This window comes from Podarcis raffonei, chromosome 4 (assembly GCF_027172205.1).
Source record: "Podarcis raffonei isolate rPodRaf1 chromosome 4, rPodRaf1.pri, whole genome shotgun sequence".
Lineage (NCBI taxonomy): Eukaryota > Metazoa > Chordata > Lepidosauria > Squamata > Lacertidae > Podarcis > Podarcis raffonei.
The window spans coordinates 73,918,857-73,940,406 of record NC_070605.1 but is presented as its reverse complement, the minus strand read 5'-3'; the positions used below and the strand labels follow the sequence as shown (position 1 = coordinate 73,940,406).

At 41.3% G+C, this 21,550-nt stretch overlaps 1 protein-coding gene across 1 annotated transcript in view; it reads right to left on the bottom strand.

The window, feature by feature from the left end:
• Positions 1-21,550, bottom strand: part of HERC2 (HECT and RLD domain containing E3 ubiquitin protein ligase 2) — a 104,801-nt gene that overhangs the window by 41,280 nt on the left and 41,971 nt on the right. Inside the window, exons 28-52 of the mRNA XM_053384108.1 lie at positions 21,217-21,349; positions 20,990-21,117; positions 20,694-20,889; positions 19,804-19,940; positions 18,901-19,074; positions 18,671-18,807; positions 17,770-17,921; positions 16,927-17,118; positions 15,510-15,697; positions 15,204-15,396; positions 13,320-13,502; positions 12,658-12,842; positions 11,842-11,989; positions 11,537-11,733; positions 11,070-11,300; positions 10,476-10,611; positions 9,483-9,626; positions 8,428-8,570; positions 7,073-7,340; positions 6,384-6,526; positions 6,086-6,184; positions 2,594-2,762; positions 2,369-2,494; positions 794-902; positions 390-529 (exon numbers count right to left, since the gene is read on the bottom strand). Of these exons, the coding sequence (XP_053240083.1) occupies positions 390-529; positions 794-902; positions 2,369-2,494; positions 2,594-2,762; positions 6,086-6,184; positions 6,384-6,526; positions 7,073-7,340; positions 8,428-8,570; positions 9,483-9,626; positions 10,476-10,611; positions 11,070-11,300; positions 11,537-11,733; positions 11,842-11,989; positions 12,658-12,842; positions 13,320-13,502; positions 15,204-15,396; positions 15,510-15,697; positions 16,927-17,118; positions 17,770-17,921; positions 18,671-18,807; positions 18,901-19,074; positions 19,804-19,940; positions 20,694-20,889; positions 20,990-21,117; positions 21,217-21,349 (4,051 nt within the window). The remainder of the gene's footprint in view (positions 1-389; positions 530-793; positions 903-2,368; positions 2,495-2,593; positions 2,763-6,085; positions 6,185-6,383; positions 6,527-7,072; positions 7,341-8,427; positions 8,571-9,482; positions 9,627-10,475; positions 10,612-11,069; positions 11,301-11,536; positions 11,734-11,841; positions 11,990-12,657; positions 12,843-13,319; positions 13,503-15,203; positions 15,397-15,509; positions 15,698-16,926; positions 17,119-17,769; positions 17,922-18,670; positions 18,808-18,900; positions 19,075-19,803; positions 19,941-20,693; positions 20,890-20,989; positions 21,118-21,216; positions 21,350-21,550) is intronic.

Genomic DNA, 21,550 nt, shown 5'->3' with positions numbered 1-21,550 from the left:
ATAGTTAGTGTTGTAGATTTGAAGACAACTATTTAATTCAGGGGCATGCTATCCTAAAGGCTGGAGCATTATACTGAACTGTATTTGTAGAGTTAATAATAATAATAATTTATTATTTATACCCCGCCAATCTGGCTGGGTTTCCCCAGCCACTCTGGGCGGCTTCCAACAAAACACTAAAATACAATAAAAAACACTAAAACACAGCACAAAGCTCTTCCTACAAGCTTTGTTCACAATAAAGAATTCTGCTGAGTTTATTAGAAAGAGGAGGTCCAATGAAAGTTAATCAGAAGCAGTTTCAGAAAATGGGGTTTCCAAAAACTTTACCCACAACAAAGAGTTATGCAGAAACGTCTCAGACTTCATTAAGCTATAACGTATAATACCTGGCTCATTTATTCTTCCAAAAGTGTGTCGTGTGTTATGTTTCCTGGTTTTGAAACAGGTTTCACAAAAATCAAAGTCATCACAGTTTCTGCATTTAAATCTGGGTCCATTGATGGGAAACATCTGACAGCCATCACACCTAATTGAAACAAAAATTCAATTATCACATTAGCTTTTCTATTCCGTTCACATAATTTAATCCGAACAAATTCTCATTCTATACCGTCTACTACAAAAATGCCTACTCTTTCAGGTTTTTTTACCTGTTGCATCTTGGGGGGGAGGGGGGAATCAGGCCATGTTTTATGTTATAGAAACACTACAAGAAAAAAGATGCAACTTAAAGAAAGAGCCACAATAAAATGGTTAAAGGGCTTTTTATTATTTAAAAAAACACACTCACGTAACCCCTGGATGAATACTGGGAACAAGTTCCATTTCTGACAGTAATCCAGTCCAATGAGACTGCTGAGGAAAGTCAACAATGACATCTTTACCATTGGCACTAAAAGCTGTGACAAGAGAAGAAATGGGAAATATAAAAAGTATTTGTGAGATATACACATACTTCAGTGACTGCTGTACTGATATTTCCTACTTATGAAACTTCTGGTATAAAATATTTAGTGGTGTACTCAATTCCTTGCTTTAAAACAACGAGCTTTCTGTGAACCTGAAAACCAGTATATATTTTTAGACCACTAACCAGCACTTCTAACTCGAGAACAAGTGTAATAGCTACTGCTTTATCCTGAAAATAAATCAAACCCAAAATGTGAAGCAGGCATATGTGACACTCTGCCTCTATTTGAAAGCTCGTGTCAAAAACACAACAAACTGCCCTCCCTTTCCTGATGCAATCTGAACTGTCAGGTGGAGGAAAGCACAACATGACTTTCAGAATGACCAAGTAACTTTTAAAGCTATAGTGTTCCTTATTAACAGCTCCTTCATATGAAAATAGAATATCAATTTATGGAAATAGCAAGCTCCATTCCATTACATCCCCCCCAACCCGCCAAACAGGTATGTCTTATGTCAGGATTGTTTACCAAAAAACTTTGACCCTAAATTCTGTGACTGAAGCATTGCTCACAAAACAGGGCTTTCCAACCTCCCTGCTTCCTGCTGCTGGTCCCCATTCCCCACCCCCAAAAAACACCCTGTTCCTGAGGATTCAGAGACACAGTGGCCTAGTCCATATGTGACACTAAGCCATACTATGACTTAGCATGAACAGACAGGCTCCTGGAGAAGTTTGCTCTTTGTTATGCAGAGAGCTCAACCATGAGCCCTAATTCAATCCACATGCTACATTAAGCGATGGCTTAGCTCACAATAGCGAGGCAGCAAACTGATAAGGGAGGAGCAAAGTTTCTAGGACCTCTTTCCTGGGAACGCATGCATTCACACTAAGCCATAGTTTGGCTTAGAGCGACATGTGAACCAGGTCTTTGGGACAGTGCAAGGGATGCCATGAAGAGCTGCAATGGGAAAGCATAACTGGCAAATACTGTTGACATTTGCCACCTTACATGGGCAGAAGTGCCTCCCGCTCGCACAACGACATACTTAGAGCCAAGCCAATACAGTCGTACCCTGGTTGTCGAAAACCTTGGCACTCGTCCATTTTGGCTCCCAAATGCCACAAACTCAGAAACAAGTGTTATGGTTTGTGAATGTTCTTTGGAAGCCGAACGTCCAACGCAGGTTCCGATTGAGTGCAGGAAGCTCCTGCAGCCAATTGGAGGCCACGCCTTGGTTTTTGAACATTTCCGGAATTCGAACAGACTTCCAGAATGGATTTCATTCAACAACCAAGTTACAACTGTACTTCCAGAATTTGCTATAAAAAGGCAAAGCATTCCAACAGTTCAATATTAATCTTGCAGGCAACAGTACAATTCTACAAACAACAAAGTCCGTAATTCTGTGCAACCAACCCAACAAACTTTTTCTTTTAAAGAATACACAATACCTTTCACAACTCCCACGCTCCTGTGGGTAACAGATCCCCACTTGTACTTGGGTGTAGTCACAGAGGTTTTTACTCGCACTTTGTCGCCAATCTTTATGTGTGATGGAGAGCTCTGTGGTGGGAATCCTATTTAAAAAATGCAAAAGCAATGAAATGAATGTCTTTGGATTTTGAGCGTGTAAAAGACAGCATTAGAAGAATGAATGAATGAAGTAACTGACTTGCCTATAAGTTCAACGTGGATATATCTGACCCAGTAAGTGCCACCTTTCTGCTGCCAATCGCATTGCACATTGAGATCATGCAGTCCATCGCGGTCCAATTTGATAACTTTGCCCACGTCGCCCTCACAAACCTCCTCATATGTCCTGCAGCATCTAACCATCATTCCCACCTAGGAGGAGGAAAAAATGGATCAATATTTACCACCTGAAGCTTCAACAGAAATGCACTATCAAATAACTACCCTGAACAAGTCAGAGTACCCTGTCTTTAGGAGAATTTGCAATCACTGGCCCAGTTAATGGCTTGCCGTAAACACGCAAGAAGTGAAGTTACAGGGAACCAGGCAGAGGGCCTTCTCAGTAGTAGCACCCGCCCTGTGGAACATCCTCTCATCAGATGTCAAACAGATAAACAACCACAAAACCTTCTAAAGACATCTGAAGGCAGTCTGTAATTTTGCCTTCTGTACTCCTCCCTGCTAGTGCATTGGGGGGGGGCACACGATTCCTAGCTCATACAAGCAAACTGGTGGCATGGTTTGCTTCTATTATTTTGAACCAGGCCTGCACAAGTAAAATGCAATGACCCACACAATCACTGCCCTCAAAACAAAAAAAAACCGACTTCCGGGTTGGCGCCATTGTTTAATGGCGGATTCCCTCCGAGCTCCGGAGGGAATCGGCTCCGTAGCGTCTGGGTCTGGCCGCTGCGGCGAAGCGGGGACCCTTAAAATCACAGGCGCGGATGCCTGTGAACACAGAGACTCGGCGGGCACCATTTGCGCCCCCCCAATCCGCGACGGAGCCTTTTTAAAGGCTTCGGAACGGAGGCAGGGTGAGGCGTGGTGCTGAGAGTACTCCCTCGCCTACGGAGTGAAGCCACAAGCCATTGACAGAGAGCGCCAACTTCTTCCAAGACCGATTGGACTCTAAAATATAAACCCGTGAGTAATACGGAGATTGGAACCTTAAAAATCTTTAATTTTGGATTTGGAACGAGCGGGAAGGGGCTAAAAAGGAAGTTCACCCCCCCCTCTTTGTAAATAATTTAAAGCAAAGGACTGGGCAGCTAAGGTCGAGAGAATCTGTTTTTTTGTTTTTTAATGAAAGATCCTGACTTCACGGTTTTGACACTATAAGAAGATTTACTGGAGGATAAAAAGAATTTTGGGAGCTGAAATTTCACCCCCCCCCCCGAGACCCGGGAACGTCCTATGAGAAAGCCTGTTGCATTGAAGATTTTGACAGCTGTCAAGTGAGCTGCTAGTCAGCTAGTTGTCAGCTGGAAAAAGAGAACATTGTTTCTGCTGTTTTTGCTGGTTTACTTGGTATAACTTGTTGAAAATAAGGAGGGCTGATACAAAATAACTGGACTTTTGGTTTTGAGTTGAAAGGAACATTAAGGAACTAAAATCCCCCTAGAGGGGTAATAGGGACATTACATCACAAAAATGGCTGGAGTATGTAAAATCCAAGCAGAATTGGACAGAGCACTCGTTCTCTTGGGAAACTTGCAAGATGAGTACAATGCTTTGTCTACAAAGGTATCACTACTACACTGGACAGTAAACAACAGTTTTGAGCCTGATAAGGACTTGAAACAGGAAGCCCATTCAACTGAACAAATAAATGAAACTGAAAGTGTAGATACGATGGAGCAATATGTTGTTTTTGAAGAAAATGAAGGAGGAGCAGGAGATTTGCAGGAGTCAAAGGAGAGTTACAATATGAGGCCTGACATGATGATAAAAAAGGACAATAAAAACTGGATGTGGAAAGCCTGGTCTGAATGGGAGTCTGGAAAATGGAGAGATCCCTTTTGGAGGAGATCTGAAGACCTGAGGATTACAAATTTGTTGGTGAAAGCTGGAGCTTTGGGGACATCTGGATTTGAAAGAAATTTGAAACAAGAGTTGGAGCACCCCATAGGCTTTGCCTTTAAGTATGGAGGACTGGCGGGAAGCAACATGGATTCTGTTGGGCCGGAGCCCCTCCGAAACTTGGGGTTTAACATCAAGGACTATCAAAGAGACCGGCAGAAAGGAACTGAGAGAGATATAAGGGCCTCGGATGTGAGATCTCCAGGCTAAATAAATAACATAAAGACTGATGGATATTGGTTGGGGACTGGAACCGGGAAAAGGGTGGGTGGAGGTTGGGAATCCAAAGGGTACATAAGGATAATTTGCTTTTTATATTTTTTTTGTTAGTGGTAAGGAAATTGGGTAAATCGTGGAAGGGAAATTTTGGTCGACTTTAGGAAAAAGGTTTAAGAATAATTAATGAGGTATAAGTGTTGATGTGTAATTTTAATAAGGTAAAATTGGTTTCTTTTCTTTTTAAATTAATTGAAAATAAGGCTGTTAAAAATAAATTGAAGAAATGGAAAAAAGAAGTAAAGGAAAGCAATAGTATGTTAGAACAAATGTTTAAGCTAAGGTAAAGAAATAAGTTAAGGACTTGCTGAACTGACAATTTAAATTGGAATACAAGAAGGGGAGGTGTGAGGAAGTCTGAGAAATAAGGTTAAGAATAATAAGTATTAGAAACTTTATGTGTTTTTTCTATTCTTTTTTTGTTTAGTTTTGAATGTTATGTATTTTTGTGTTTTTTGTTTTGTTTATTTTTTGTTTTTGTTTGTTCTGTGTTATTTGAAAATGCTAATAAATATTTAATAAAAAAACAAAACAAAACAAAAAAAAACCTGGAGAAGAAATAGGGGACGATCATGTACTGGATTATAGTTCACACGTACAACAATGCATCCAATGTCTGTAAGTCAGATATGCCCTCTCTGCACAAGCAAACGCCTTCGGAGCATTGTGTGAATCATCCCAGTGTGGCTTCAGTGTATAAACCACACCACATGCTGGAGGGCAGATCTGAGTTTGGGTTGAAGATTTCATCCAAATTCCAAAGGTGGAGAGCCAAATGAGATCAGTTCAGGCCTATAGTTGGTGCCTAGCGAGAGCACCTCACACAATACTATGATGACCGTAAGCTAATGGCTTTCTAATCCAATGAAAATGTTAGGAACACAGGAAGCTGCCTTATTCAGAGTCAGAGGTCATCCATCCAGCTTAGTACTTTTTATACTGATTGGTAGTGGCGCTCAGAATTACAGGCATGAGTCTCTTCCAGCTCTGCCAGGAGATGTCTGTGATTGAAACAGGAACCTTTTGCATGTAAAACAGACGCTGTACAAGTCAGTTACATCCCTGAAAACACACTGTGGAAGGAGGAAGTAGCCCCTTGACGTTACCATGAAACAAAGAACATCAATGCCTTCTATGAATAGAGCAAAGCAACAACAGATTGCAACAGTTGGGAGATTAAATAAAGCAGCTTTTTGCAGTTATCAAAGCAATTTGCAGCTTCCGTGTTTATCTCCTCCTCCCACGTGCATCCACGTCAGCATTTCAGCTGCATCAATATCATCCTTTTCAAATAGAGAACATTACAGTTCAAATGCAGACTTCATAGTCAAGCTTACCTGAATGTTCTCTCGCACATACACAGCATAATCATCATTACTTAAGAAATCAGCTCGCTTCTTGTAAGTCTGGCTTTCTGTTACAACGGCACCAGTAGACTGCAATAAAATAAAATTTAAAAATCCATAACTCTGACGCACATTATAAATGCTAAGTGCTCTGCAATGTAGACTCCCGAAATGATTGCAAAGAATGTTCATTTTGGTTTCCTGGCCCAAAGTTGTGACTGACATATCAGGAACACTGGCCTCTCTACATGTTGTTTCAGAATCCTAAGATCCCATTCCTAACGCTTACCACGGGATATGCAGCTTCTGCTTCTTCGACATCCTCTACCACTTCTTCATCTGAATACTCATCAGATACAGTGTCACCATCTGAGAGGTCAGTAATTTGGACATCTGGGTGGTCCAAAAGCCAGCCCACCAAGGCTTCTACTCCTACAGCAAGACGTAATAAATACAGACATCAACAGTATTATTCACTTGACCTGACGTTCAAGAAAAAATAACTTTTCTCCTTGTGCTTCACCGACCCTACAGTCAACTTTGGCTGCACCAAATCAATCCCCCAGATTTAAAAAACAAAATATTCAATTCTTGTTTTTCAGGCGATTTTTCACAACCTCTCTTCAATTTCATCTCTTAAGACCATTTGGCAATCATTCAACATCAAAAATGTGGGGAAGGTGTGGCCCTGTGCATTTTCTGTGATATCCTCCTATCCCTTTTCACTGTTGGTTAACCCTTATAGTTCAGTTTCTCAGGTATGCAACCTTGGGGGTCATCTGTTTTTCTTTCCTTCCTTGTGGCTACCTGCAATTTAGTCCTTTTTGCTGCCTTTTCCCTTTCTCACATTCTCTTTTCCATCATATTACCCTATTTCCACAATATCTCATTCACTGAACGTCAAAGCACTTTCCAGCTTCTCAAAATCTTAATGCAACGTGTTCTTCCTTGAACCTCAAACAAACAAAAGCAAAGTACCTGGTAACCCAGAAGCACTTCCAGAGGTCCCCGAAAGGGATTTCAGTGCAAACTCAATATTCTTCCTGGGGAAACCCATTTCCATAAGCTGCACCACAATAGGAAGCGGTGGAATAGGGGATACTTTGCGTTTTTTCACTTTTGCAGGTCTGATGTGCTGGACTGTAACAGGGGTTGTGGCTTCACTGGAGCTGCAGTCTTCAAAGACTGGAGTTGAGGGATGTGCAGACTCGACTGCCAGGTACTGACACACAGCCAGTGCAGCAGCCTATAAGAAGATATACACAAATCTTTTTGCAGCTGCAATACATTTACAAAGTACAGTTCGTATCTTGGATCCCGAACGCCTTGTGAGTTGAACATTTTGGCTCCCAAACGCTGCAAACCCAGAAGTGAGTGTTCCGGTTTGGGAACGTTCTTTGAATGAATGAATTTTATTATTACAGTCACAGACCAGGTCAAGGATACTTACAATAACAGGAAAATTATAAAAGACAACAGGAATACATTGAATTGTAATTGGGTATAACAGAGACAATTCAGATACAGTGGTACCTCAGGTTACAGACGTTTCAGGTTAGAGAATCCGCTAATCCAGAAATAGTACCTCGGGTTAAGAACTTTGCTTCAGGATGTAGGCCCCATTAGCTAAAGTGGTGCTTCAGGTTAAGAACAGTTGCAGGTTAAGAACGGACCTCCGGAACGAATTAAAAGTTCTTAACCCGAAGTACCACTGTATAGCGGCAGTTAACAAAATATATTAAATCTTGATCACTAAAATATAATCTAAAATTATCATTTAAAACCTTAATCATTTTGGTAGTACCGCTTGTTCCCTAAGTTTTATGGCAGTCACTCAGAATTTGGCTACCCTTAGCGTAATCTCTAGATCCTTGTCCTCTACCAGGAGTTTTAGACATTCTTTGGAACCCAAACATTCGACGCGGCTTCCAGAGCTTCCAATCGGGAGCTGCACCTTGGTTTCCGAACATTTTGAAAGTCGAATGGACTTCCCGAACAGATTCCATTCAACTTCCAAGGTACCACTGTACAACATTAATAGGATTTATTATTTACGCCAGGTCTTGTGGCACATTCAAACTAACAAAGCACCAGGAGATCTAGGGCTTGACCCAGGAACCTTGTAGTCTGAAGCTGTGACCAGCATTGGAAGCTGTGATTAGAGGCAGTAGGCAGTCTCTGAGATAAACACGATCAGGAAGGAAAAGCCTATTATATTACAAGCCACTGCTTTAAACTATGAATTGCCTTGGCAGAAAGTTTTTATTCTATTATTGTCTATCTAAATAAAACAGTAACTGTTTCTCCTTAATGGGAGAAAGCTAAGATCTTACCTCAAGTTCTTGCTTATCAAAAATCGCCTTCACAGGTGATGGCTGTGTTGCTGCCGTCAGCAATTGTTGCAAGAGGATCATGGGTGGCTGAGGTCCCTCAGGAGACAAGTCTCCAACATCAGGTGATGTCACTACGCCATCATCTTAAGCCAAGGAAAGTGGATTTAAGTTTCAGAAACAACCAGAAACTGAAATACACTTCCAATAACAGATTACTTTTCAATGGTGTCTCACTTCAAATGCAAACACCTCTTCTTCTTCTTCTTTTTTAAAAAAGGAACATGTACATCACATTCTCTGTTCCAAAGAAATGAAGCTTTGAATTCTGAGAAGATGTTTTGTATTTAAATGTCTACCTCCAGAACTACCATTATCTCTTTTTATTATGTCGTTACATAAAAATGTTAAAACTGAAATAGAAAAAGGGCTTCAACTCGCTTATAACATCTACTTAAGAGTGACTGAAATTGCTAAGCACAGCGAAAGCTTGAGGAAGATTTCAAATAACCACTGATGGATTTATACCATCTGAGATTTTATTCAATTATTAAAAAAAATAATAATAATCTAGGGCAATTAACAGGCAATGAGACAATCATCACTAACATTGGGTAAGTATCAAATTTCTTGAAGACGTATTAATTTCCTAGTTTCAGTGGAACAGGGTAACTCATTGCTGGATACTCTCCACATAAAACACAAGAATATCAATTCCCTAGAAGTAAAATGGGCCATGCGTGGCTCTCTTTATTGCTCTATCCTTTCAGGGTATTTGCTTTCAGATGCAATTATTAAACCACATGAAAATACATAGAGAACATTACTGTTGGGAAGAAATTGCTTGTTACAGACAGAAAATACTTCTCCTTTCACCTTTTTGACTTTCAACATTAAAAAAACACCATGAGAGGAACTCACGGTAAGTGAAGACAATCGTGCACAAAAACAAAACACAGATAAGAACCGGTCCTTTCCTCTGTTTGTCTGCCTACTTCAACAGTAGAAAAAAGTAAGAGAATACTTATCAACCTTGTAATCAAGCAGAATATTATTACCTGTGGGAAGTGAGCCACCATCTTGCACTGCAGGCTGAGACAGGATTTGTCTTAATTTATCCTGGTGAGAAAGCAGAGCTCGACCTGCTTTTAGTATGTAGAGTTTTAACTGCTGGCATCTGAGCAGATCCAAGTCTATTTGGCCTGTCCAAAACATATGATAGGCATTTCTTAGCAAAATAAATAGGAATAATTGATCTACAAATATCTATTGGTGTTTGGACATCGGACAGCATTTTGAATCAAAGATGGTGGACTGAAATATCGCTTTGGCATGACTTTGCCCATGTGGGGACATAGTTTCTGCCATCTCTCAATATATCATTACCGAACTTGGCACAAGAGTTCCCAAGGTGCTGGCAGCAGTCTTGGTTGGCATTTGGATGCTGGGCACCATTTTGAATCAAGATGGTAGACTGAAACATGGCTTTGGCATGACTTCACTCTCACATACACCCAAATTGACTTGGGGCAAAGTCAAGTGTTCCCCAGGTCAGGTTGGACCACTGGGTTGGAGTGTACAGCCCTAAAACTCACAAATTACACTGTTCATTTAAAAAGCACAGTGCTTTTTTGTTTCTTCCCATTCCTGCTGGAATGCTTATTAGTAGAAACTCTTTATATTTTAATACACAGTTAAAATAAAGCTTGAAGATATGAAGAAACAGAAAAAATACATACTGAATTGTATTTTTATCATATCCAAGAGGCACTACTGCTTTAGCCCAGTGTTTATATATTCATCATTAATGCCGTTCACTTCTTTCATGCATTCTTATCAATCAGCATACAAACTTTTGGCTCTACTGACTGAAAACAGGTGTTTTCAAGTCTCCAAGTGGAGCACAATAAAGGTACAATAGGGATAAAATTAAACATAAAACACCTACCAATTAAGAAACATTCTTCAAATCAGCACACTTTGACATCATCTGTTTAAGAGTAGCATCCTTTTAGAGTGAGCATAGTATTTATAAATCAAGAAAAACATACCCGAAACACCCTGATTTGGAGTCTTTATTCTGTGTTTTTCAACTTTACTTCCAGCCAAGTTCACCAGCTGAGCCCAGACAGACAGCATTGGTTCAGTGAATGGCAAATTATTGACGTTAAAAGGAATGACCGGGAGCTATAGAAAAACAGACATTTAAAATATACATTTTAGTATAAATTCCTTGTAAGTTGTGTTCATTTCTTTGCTCCCAACCTGAGAAAATTCCCTCCCTTCTCCAGATACTTGTAAAAGGCAGAAGCGCTCCTAGACAAATGCAGAAGGGGCTGTCAAAATTTCCTTTCCCAGGGTGAAACAACGGTGAGGTAAAGCAAACAGAAAAGTTCTGCCCAAAAGATGTGGAACTGAAGGTGCTTGTACAAGAGCTGCTCAAATATTGGTAACATATTACCTTAACTGAGCAGTGATGCATGGCACTTGAAAGAAAAATATCAGCTTTTTTGGGATGCACAAATTGCTGCTCGTCAGCCAGGAGAATATTAGAATATTTCCCAAAACGAACAAACCAACAGTCCACGTATAATGCATCGCACTCAGCTTACACCTTAAGCAAGGCATCACTTTAATACACTTACTGGTTTTAGCTGACTGAGGGGACAGACTCTACAGGTTCTCATGTCATAAAACTGCACTGTGATTTTTCCTTTCGGGGTGATTCGTGTCACTGTGCCTTCTCCAAATTCATCATGGATGACTTGGCCACCTAGCCGCAAGCGACTATCTATTCCGCCAATGACTGCCAGGACAGCCATCAAGCCTCCCACTTCTGGATTCTCAGCGTCAGGAAAGAAGTCTTCCAAAACAGCCTAGGGAAAAAAAGAGAACAGGCACAATGAAACTGTAGCAAGGACTTCCCTTTGGAAAATATTCGCAGTTCAAGAAAAACAACATGCAATAATATTTGATATTGCAGCCAATTTTACATTAAAGAAGGCAATCACTTCACAAAAATATATCATAGCTTTTAAATAGTTTGACAGAATCCATTAACGATTACTAGATTTAAAACAAAAATGAGTTGATTTTAAGATGCGGGAACTACCCCTTCTGACTGTTTTCCTGCAAAGATGTGGGTGATGGAGGTTAGCTGAGAGTTGATGTACTTGTTTATGAGTCCATTCCACTGGCTCAGTGAATGCAATGTCCTCAGCAGTGCCACTATCTCCTCTGCCAAAGTACTGCTGTGAGTGGCCGTGAGAGAGGCCTGAGGCCTTGCCTTCCTCCTCCTCAGAGTAGATTCTGCCAAAAAAAAAAGAGGAAAAATTGGAAAAGAGGAAAACTCATAGACAGACATCAATATGGTTAAAAACATAAGAATACAACACTGAAGGCATAATATTCTCCTACCTCTGAGCAGTGGGATATCTGAAGAGCAAGTGGTAAGCAGGCAGCCAAGGAAACCAAACAATTTTTCCACCAGGAATTTCATATCCCTTGACCTTTCGCTTTTATCCCAGGAAGGAAGGACTGCTTGTAGTAAGTGCACTGCAAGGATCTAAAAGATGAAAGGAGAAAACATATCTATTTTAGAGAAGTCTCTCGAGCTACTAGGAAAAAAACCCCTTAATTCTACAAGTAGGAAGACACTCTTATGCACAAAATAACCACCAATGCTCCTCTTTCTAAAAAAATATGGAGCCATTTTCTCATTTCGTTACAATTCAAAATGATTTATTAAAAAAGACTTTAGGTATGTAGTAGTAGTAGTAGTAGTAGTAGTAGTAGTAATAATAATAATAATAATAATAATTTATTATTTATACCCTGCCCATCTGACTGGGCTTCCCCAGCCACTCTGGGCGGCTTCCAAAAAAACATTAAAATACTGTAATACATCAAACATTAAAAGCTTCCCTAAAATGTAAGCTGTAATGTTATGTATATAAGCTGTAAATAACTGCCTAATGTCAACCCACTGTGTGAAACAAAATAATCCCCTGCTAGGGACCCAACAAACCACATTTCCACTTCCTCTTTCACATCTAGGCAAAATGCAGCAACGAAACCATTCTGCATCTTCTTCCTGCTTCATCGCTTTCAAGAGAAAGGTGTCTGATCTTGAATTGAGCCACAGACATGAAGTGTGGCTTTCAAACCCTATTATGACTCAGCTGTAGTGGGTTAAAAACCCCACTGGATATCTCCAGCAGTGAAAGGCATTACCTGTCGTTGTAGAGATGCAGCAGTAAACGATTCATGTCCCTCGACGATTTTCATTAGGAGAGTTATCCATTGCGACGTACTAAGAGTGCTGCACATCTGAGGCATGAGGGCTATACTTCGGATGAATCCCAGTGAACACCAGCTCCTGTGCTGTTCTTTATTAACCAATGTATTTGGTACAGAAGCTGGAATTTATTTTAAAAAAAGAAACACTCTTAAGTGCTCTTAGTTGCCTAAAATTACTACATTTGTGCATTTAGACCTGAATTATTTGCCTCAAAGCACCTAAAGTTAAACTGGCTTTTTAGAATAAACAGTTTTCATGTTGCAGAATAGAACGATAGCTCGTTTTATTTATCAGCGTGTGCAATATCATGTACTTTTGCCTGTTTTAGTTGAACACAACAGGATAACTATGAAAACCTAAGGAAAACAACAAAACACAGGAGAAAGCGAAGCACCAAAAATCGCTCTGCAACAAAGGCCTGTTTGCTCTGTTAACAAATGGTGAAGCTCTTTTAAATATACTTTTTAAAATGCACTGCTGCAGACATGGGATGAGGCAAATCATTCTAACTTGAGGTGCCACAATAGGTTACACTGATATGAGGATGAAGGACTCGGTACACAAAACAAGACTCTGATCCGGTGCAGGTATCTACCTGATTTGTCTACGGTCCCACTCTCGACTAGCATGCGCAGCAGTCCACACAAAGTTCTTGTTGCTTCATTCTGCATAACTTCAGCATGGACTCCAGCCGAGAGGCAGAGAGTCTGCAGCAGATTCACTGTGCTTGTCAGCATCATGGAAGTGGGGTGGAGATTTCTTTCAACTTGTTCTCCTTCTGAAACAAGAGTCAAAATAAATGACAGAAGACAATGAAATTGATGCACTCCATTGCAAGCTACTTATTTTCACAATCAAATTAATTCAGGTCTCCTAACGCTGGGTGGTGACGTGGGTGGCGCTGTGGTCTAAACCACAGAGCCTAGGACTTGCTGATCAGAAGGTTGGCGGTTCAAATCCCCGCGACGGGGTGAGCTCCCGTTGCTCAGTCCCAGCTCCTGCCAACCTAGCAGTTTGAAAGCACGTCAAAGTGCAAGTAGATAAATAGGTACCGCTCCAGCGGGAAGGTAAACAGCATTTCCGTGTGCTGCTCCAGTTCGCCAGAAGCAGCTTAGTCATGCTGGCCGCATGACCCAGAAGCTGTACGCCGGCTCCCTCGGCCAGTAAAACGTGATGAGCGCTGCAACCCCAGAGTCGGCCACGACTGGACCCTTTACCTTTACCTTTAACGCTGGGTGACAGAAAGCACTGTGCAAGGTGATTTCAGCTCAGGGATTCCCTTTTCTCTCTCTCCCTCCCTCCCAGTACAGCCCTACCCGACTGCTCCCAAATCTGTTCTAGAGGGTCCCCTCCCAACCCTCCCGTGTGCATATTTGGAAGGCACACAGAGGCTGAAGAGGGAGGAGAGAATCCATTCCACTAATTGTGCCTGTTCCACTGGTGGATAGACACCCCTGGATATTGACTTTCACTTTAAACCTACGAGTATTTTAATAAATGCCAGAATTTCCTTCACGTTGGAAAAACCAGTTAAAAAAAAAAGGAAATTGGAAATATCCAATTTAATGTTCTTTTTCCGAGCAAATTAATCTTCCACAGCTTCAGAATGGCATGATGAGGAAAAATCATAACTGGACTAATATTACAGTATTGAGTGGGAGTTTACATTGCAGGGATGACATGCATACATAGAAATGCATACACCCAAACTGCTACCATGCAGCCATCCTTACTTTCCAAGCAAGGCGGAGAGCTTTCAAGAGCTTACTGGGTTCTGGAATGTTCTCTCGCAAGATGTTGCAGGGCTGTCCACATTTCCACAAGTTCTCGCGAGAGCCTTTCAGAGCTTGGTAAGCAAGCCTAAGAGGTTAAAAGCTCTTTGAGCACCAGGAACACCTGGTGCAAAAGAAGCTTTTTGAGCTCTCTGCCTTGTGTGCAATTAATCTGCAAGATTTCAACTGAGCAAGGTTGAAATTGCACGGGTTAATTGCATGCAAGAGGTGGTGCTACTGTATACCAACACACCACTCACATACCAGTACTGGAAGTAAAATTAACCCAAAATAAATTAAACCCCACATTCTGTTCCCAGCAGCTGGAGCAATGTTAGTAAGTTCAGAAAGTTAAAAGGTAGTCAATTAATAAAATAATAATAATAATAATAATAATAATAATAATAATAATGTTATTATTTAAACCCTACCAATCTGGCTGGGTTGCCCCATCCACTCTTATAACGTCAATTCCCAGAATAGCTAGGTTTTTAACCTCTCTACATCCCTTATGTCTTATGATTGGAAGAGGAGAATGCATATTCTAGGAATGCCTATAACTACAAAACTACCAAGTGTCCGGCTTCTCTAAATTAGTTGGATCTCTTTCTTGAAAAACGAGGTGATAGTAGAACAAGGCCTATTTGTTCAAACCACTTACTGCTTGGTAGCTACATTACCACTTGTTCAGCAGAAAAACGCCTTACCAGAATCATCCTCTGTGTCTGAGTCTTCTGTTGTAGGCTGAGAAGCAGGTGGTGGCTCAGCCAGCTTGAGATCGTATTTTCCCTCTTTCCCCATCCTGTAAGAATTGGTGCTGCCAGTGTCCCACTGAACTCGAATCCAGCCGTCTTCACCCAATTCTCCAATCACACGCCCCAAGCCTGGAGGAGGGCCATCCTGAAGGGAAGAGCAGCAGAAATACAGGAAAGTTTAAAAAACATATGGCCAATAATTAAGATCATAGAGTGAACTGAAATCCAGCAAATATGGCAGACATAGGCAAGCAGTACCTGATCTCCCCACTTCCAGTCCACCCCCCTCATCACTCTGGTGCCAATCTTCATCATGGCTGCCAACTCTGGCCCTGACACAGGAAGCTGAACTGGAGTGGTCTCCTTCCGGGACTCTTCTAGGACTGTAGCAGAAACACCACGGGACGAAGCAAGCATATCTTCCTCGACGTTGTCCGAACTAGGCCCTAATTTAATGAGAGGTATCTTGAGATCTTGTAGCCGTTAACAGATAACTAATATCAAAAGTAGTAACTTATTCCAGCTTTCCAAAGCAGTCTCCACAAGAATGTAATACTTTTGTTCAATGTGCAAAGCCGAAGAGGCATAGTTCAGTGGTAGGAAATATTCTATTTTTTAAAAGTTTTTATTTATACTTTTCAAGTTTATATATTTCACTAGTTTTACAATCAATTTAACATTTCAAAGTTTGACTTCCTTCCCCCCCCCATTTCTGCAGTTCCTTAAATTTACTTTTTAATATCTTCCGCATATCCAAATTCATTTAATTTGCTCGTTTAATGAGCTACTTCAAATATATACTCTTATGAAACTGCAGGTTATTCCAATAATCCTGCTAATGTTTTTATCCGTTTACAATTTATCTGTAAATATTCTATAAACCATTTCCACATTCTTTTACAAAAAGCTTGTTATCTTGATTTCTTATTCCGATAAGTTTTGCCATTTCCATAAGTTTTTGTATCCATTCTTTCTTTACTGGGACTTCTGCTTCTTTCCACTTTTGGGCAAATGGCATTCTTGCTGATGTAGTAGCATACATGAGTACTGTATTTTTCGCCCTATAGGACACACCAGCGCATAGGACGCACCTAGTTTTTTGGGGGGGAAATAAAGGGGGGGAAATTATTTTTCCCCCAGCCACGGATATCTGCCCGAAGCGCGGGGCACTCTGCTTCAGCGCGCCCCGCGCTCCGTGCAGCAGGCTGCTATCCGCAGCCTAGGGAGCCCAGCGGGAACTCCCGCGGGCTCCCCAGGCTTGCTGATAGCTTCCTGAAGCGTGGAGAGCGAGAGGGGTCGGTGCGCACCGACCCCTCTCGCTCTCCACGCTTCAGCGAAAGCCTGCATTCGCCCCATAGGACGCACACAGATTTCCCCTTCATTTTTGGAGGGGAAAAAGTGTGTCCTATAGGGAGAAAAATAGGGTAAGTGTCTATACAATTTACATAGTTCTGTCCCTATAATTCCCAAAAGAAAAGCTTCTGGGTTTTTTTTTACAAAAGGTATTTTGAACATCCTTTTCAATTCATTGTACATAATTTCCCAGTAAGCTTTAACCTTACTACAAGACCACCTCCGATAGGAAATATTCTAAGGGTTCTAAAGCAGACCAAACATTCTATTCCCAACTGTGAATTGACAGGTAAGATGGGTCTTTCCCAAGCAGCAAACGTACCTATCAGTCGCAACGTGGTTTGCGTCAGTGCCAACATGCCAGAATTGAGAAGAAGGTTCATGGTGTTTGCGCCATGCTGTAGGGTTAGCATATTAAGCATGACCAATAGGAAACGTGCTTGTGGAATAGTCCCAAGGCTTGGTCCCGCAGGGTTCTCATTGGTAATGGTTTGCAGGGGAACAGGTTGGATTCCTAGAAGAGAAATAGGATATATTTTAACAGACACACGCAAGGCAATGGCTGCCTATCGGCTCAAGTAAATGACCTTGAGATGACTGTTAGCTTGCTTCTGGAACTGGTTTACTAGTTAAGTTGCCTCTGTTTTCCGACGTTCCCAGCAGGCTCTCCAAGGAAAGAACAGATTCACCTGACAGCACTTCATCTAAGTAAGGTTTGCAAATACAAAACTACATTTCACTGGATGTATGGTCACTAACAAGATTTGCTTGATAGCCAAATCTTCAAAGGAGGAACGAGATTATGAGCCAAAGCGACAAGTACCACCCAGAATGTGCACCTCAGGAGAGAGGGCTCACTTCCTTCCATCTTCCTCCAAAGAAATTAAACTCCCCAGAAGCGACATGGAAGAGCGTTAAGAACAACCCTAACGACATCCCTGAATATGCCATGTCTCACAGCCAGCTTTGGATAGGTGGTTAGGGGGAGAAAGGAGCATCAAATACACAGGCATGATTTGGTGGCTGCAAGATGTGCAAAAAATACTTTTGAAACTTCGTGGAAATTCAACAACTTGCACCCAACTAACAGACACAAAAGAAAAGTAAACAAAGTGGAGTTTTTATTTTTTATTTTAAATTACAGAAGAGTATTGGCAATACTCACCTAGTTCTTTGAACCTGTTGTTAGCATCAAGCAAGATGTTCCGAACGTTCTGAATAGCCCATGAGTACAACTTCCCAAACGTAACTTCCAGGAGCATACGATTGAAGGGCGGAATCAGATCCACATCCTTTAAGCAGTCTGTTAAGGGTTCCCTATGTGGATAACAAGCAAGCCATGATTTCCAGTGTTTTCAGAATGGTAACCTACCTTAACACCTATTTTGCATCACAAGCGGATACTGCTGCAAAGTGCGACAACAGCGTTGGGGGCCACACGCAAGCCAGAAAAAGCTGCCCACCTGCTGTTCAAACCATCCCAGAACCCCACCTTCTGTGCCTTTGCAAGACTTTCCCAGTACACATTTGTATTAGCTCAAGGAGAAGGGTAGGATCTGGACGGGGGCTGAACCCAGATCTGGACCACTCTGCATGCAACTGCCCCCACCTGACCATCACCTAATGTCATATGACACCTGGCGATTCAAATTTAAACCCGCGATTGCAAAGGAAGAAGTGGGGGTGCAGGCTCTTACTTTGGAATTTGGTGCTGCAGCTTTACCTGCCCTGCGCCTGACATTATATGATGTCAAAGTGATGGGCAAGTGGCTATAGTTTGAGCCAATATACAATGCAGGCCAAATGGGGGATGCCTGGCAGGTTGGAGATATCCCACCACTACTATTATAAGAAACAAGGTGCTCCTATGACACATAAATGCTACACCAGGACCATGAACATCATCACCTAGTGCTCCACCTGTGCCATACAGGAGCTTTTGTTCACCATCAAAGCTCCCAAGGTCCCCCTGTGAAACCCCTATGTTTCACCTAAACAGCACAACAAAGAGCCAGATTAGGTATGAAGAAGCAAAAGTGTGAGATGCAAGGGAGAACAAAAATTACCCTATGTTGGTTCCTTCTGGAATAAGTCTTTGCCATCCACAGAACATAGCGTATTGTGCAGAAGGCAACAGGAAACTCTTGGTTGCCAGCTTTAGGATTGTATCAATGCCCTCTAAACGAACCTCAGCTCTTTCCAGCTGCAAAACAAGAGAGAAAGGAGGTAAATATTTTATCTATGTAAGTTCTTTACGCAAGCAAGGCCCCGCCATATGAAGCGAGCCATGCCTTACCTGCTTTAGTAAGCACTTCCGCATCTTTTCAACATCAATGGGCTCTTCTTTTAAAGCAAATTCAACTATGGTATTGAGAAGAGCAGACTGGGGATATAAGCCCTGGACGTTCTGTTTCAGCCATTTGTATTTGTGAACACCCGTAACTGTGTTGATCAGCGGCTGCCATTTATCCTAGAAAAAAACAAAATGCACATTTACACTCGAATTAATAACCTAAGAAATCAGTCTGAAAATAGTGCTCGCCCCACAGTGGCACATTAATATAGAAAAATTTAGAGCACTAAGTTCTATGACCAAGAAAGGTTTTACAAATGTGACCAATTAAGTACACTGCATTTATTTATGTGCGACACTTTTTAACTTAAAAAGGTAGAATTCAACAGGTAGAAGGAATTACCTTTAGCTACAAAGGAAGGCCAATGCTGACATTTAAAATCTACATTTATGACACAAAGGAAGTTCATCCAAGGCTTGGAGCCAGTTCACTTAAACACCCAACTAGAGATCCTCTCTGTGCGACTGTGAGGAAGGTCTTACACACTTGCTTATCATGTATATACAAAGTAAGGTTCAGTAAGGATATCCAAATGCACAACTTTTCTCTACAGAGTGCCTGCGAAATCACTGGGTATTAGTATAGCACATATGCCACAAAGATGCATACATATTGTGTTATCTACTGTTTTGTGAACGACCACTGTTAATAATGTAATTCATTTCTCTTTGCGCAGCTGCTTTTGCAGCAACAGACTAATGTGCTTGTTTTTGCAGCGACAAACTAACATGACTACCACTCTGATAAACATACCGCCTGACACTCAGCTGCCACGTTCACATATTCTGAATGGTCGTTAGCTACTGTGCAGCTGGCTCATATTTAGTACCTGATACTCTGCATACCTTGGGCGATTTGGCTGACAAGGGCCTTTTATCAGCTGTCACAGGGCTGTGAGGTATGACACAGGGCTCTTCCAAATCACTCTCCTCATTCCCAATTTTGGACTCTTCTACATCAGACGGCTCGGATTTTTTAGGGACTAGCAGCAAGACATAAAGCAAACATACTATATTTATTTATCTCTTTATATTTATAGTGTGCCCCCTTCACCCTTGGGCCCCAGGGTGGGTTACATACAGTTTCAAAATACAGTTAAAATGTTACTTTAATACAGTGGAACCTTGGTTCTCGAACTTAATCCATTCCCGGAGTCCGTTTGACTCCCGAAACCGTTCAAAAACCAAGGCGCGCCTTCCAATTGGCTGCAGGAGCTTCCTGCACTCAAGCAGAAGCCGCATCAGACGTTCGGCTTCCAAAAAACATTCACAAACCAGAATACCGATTTGTTCGACAACTAAGCTGTTCCAGAACCAAGGTGCCACTGTACATCAAATTTGTGTCACCTTTATCCACTTCCAAAAGCATGAGCAAAACTATTTTTTTTAATTACCAAGAAAAATGGGAGCTTCCATAGAAAACACTGCTTTACAAAAATGTAAAGAATTCAGATTGACACACAACTGCAAGTAGACACTCCCTTCTTTTCCCCTCTCCCTGAACTGTTCCCCTCCAATTCCTAATTACACTATGTCTTTTGCAATTAGATAGAGCCCACATGGTACTAAGTGAGATCTAGCAAGATATATATTTATGGAATCTTTTTTTAATGGGATGCAAAAGTCTTGCTTGAGAATGAAGCAAGCATCTGTTGTATTCTACCTCACAAGCAAACTGACAAAATGCATAATAGTCTCTTGCCCTTGAACAAGAAATTGTACTTCAAAACATTTACCTCTCTTTTTTCTTCGCTCTCTAATTATCTTCTGAACTACCCTTCTCCATCGGGGCAAAGAACTTAGACTTTTAAGCTTGGACATAATGGAGAGGTCATTACACACTGCCGGACGCAATTCATTGAAGAGGAACCTCAAACGCTCAATAACAGGGGCACAAACCTCTTTGTAAGATCTTCCTTGTTCCTGGTGAGTCTTAAAACGACAATGCAAACAGATCCCTCTGTTAGTAAGGTAACAGTAACACCTAATGTCTCAAGAAACGGTACCAATGATTCCTAGGTCTGATGCTTACCTTGATCAGCGAGCATTTTGCTTGGTAGACAACACGACACACATCTGCTACAGATTTCGGAAGTACACGATGTTTAACTTGGTCAACTCCTAGCATAGCAGGATGAACAAGCGAGAGTGCTATATGACCTTTAAGAGAGGGAACGAGAGAGAAGATCTCATTGGAGAAAAAAAATTCAAAATAATACAGTAAGAATTTTAGAACAATTGTGTGTCAAATGTAGATACCTAAATCCTCATGCTTTAGAAGGCAACATAGCAACAGACGTCCTACTTCCTCCACTGGGTGCTCTGGAGGGAACGTAATTGGTGTTGTCAAGTGGCACTGTTTGCAATACCTCTCCACTTGACATAAGAAGTCCTGCAGAAAAATGAACACGCTTAGTCGAAATATCACTGCAGTATCCATGCACTGCAGCAGACGTTACTTTTTATAACAATAATAATAAATTAACAAATATTTGCAAGCTGGTTCTTCTGATAATCATTTCAAACTCTGTCCCTATGAGCTACTAAGAGTCCCTGATAGTGCTATAATGCTGTGTGTACGCTGCACAAGAAA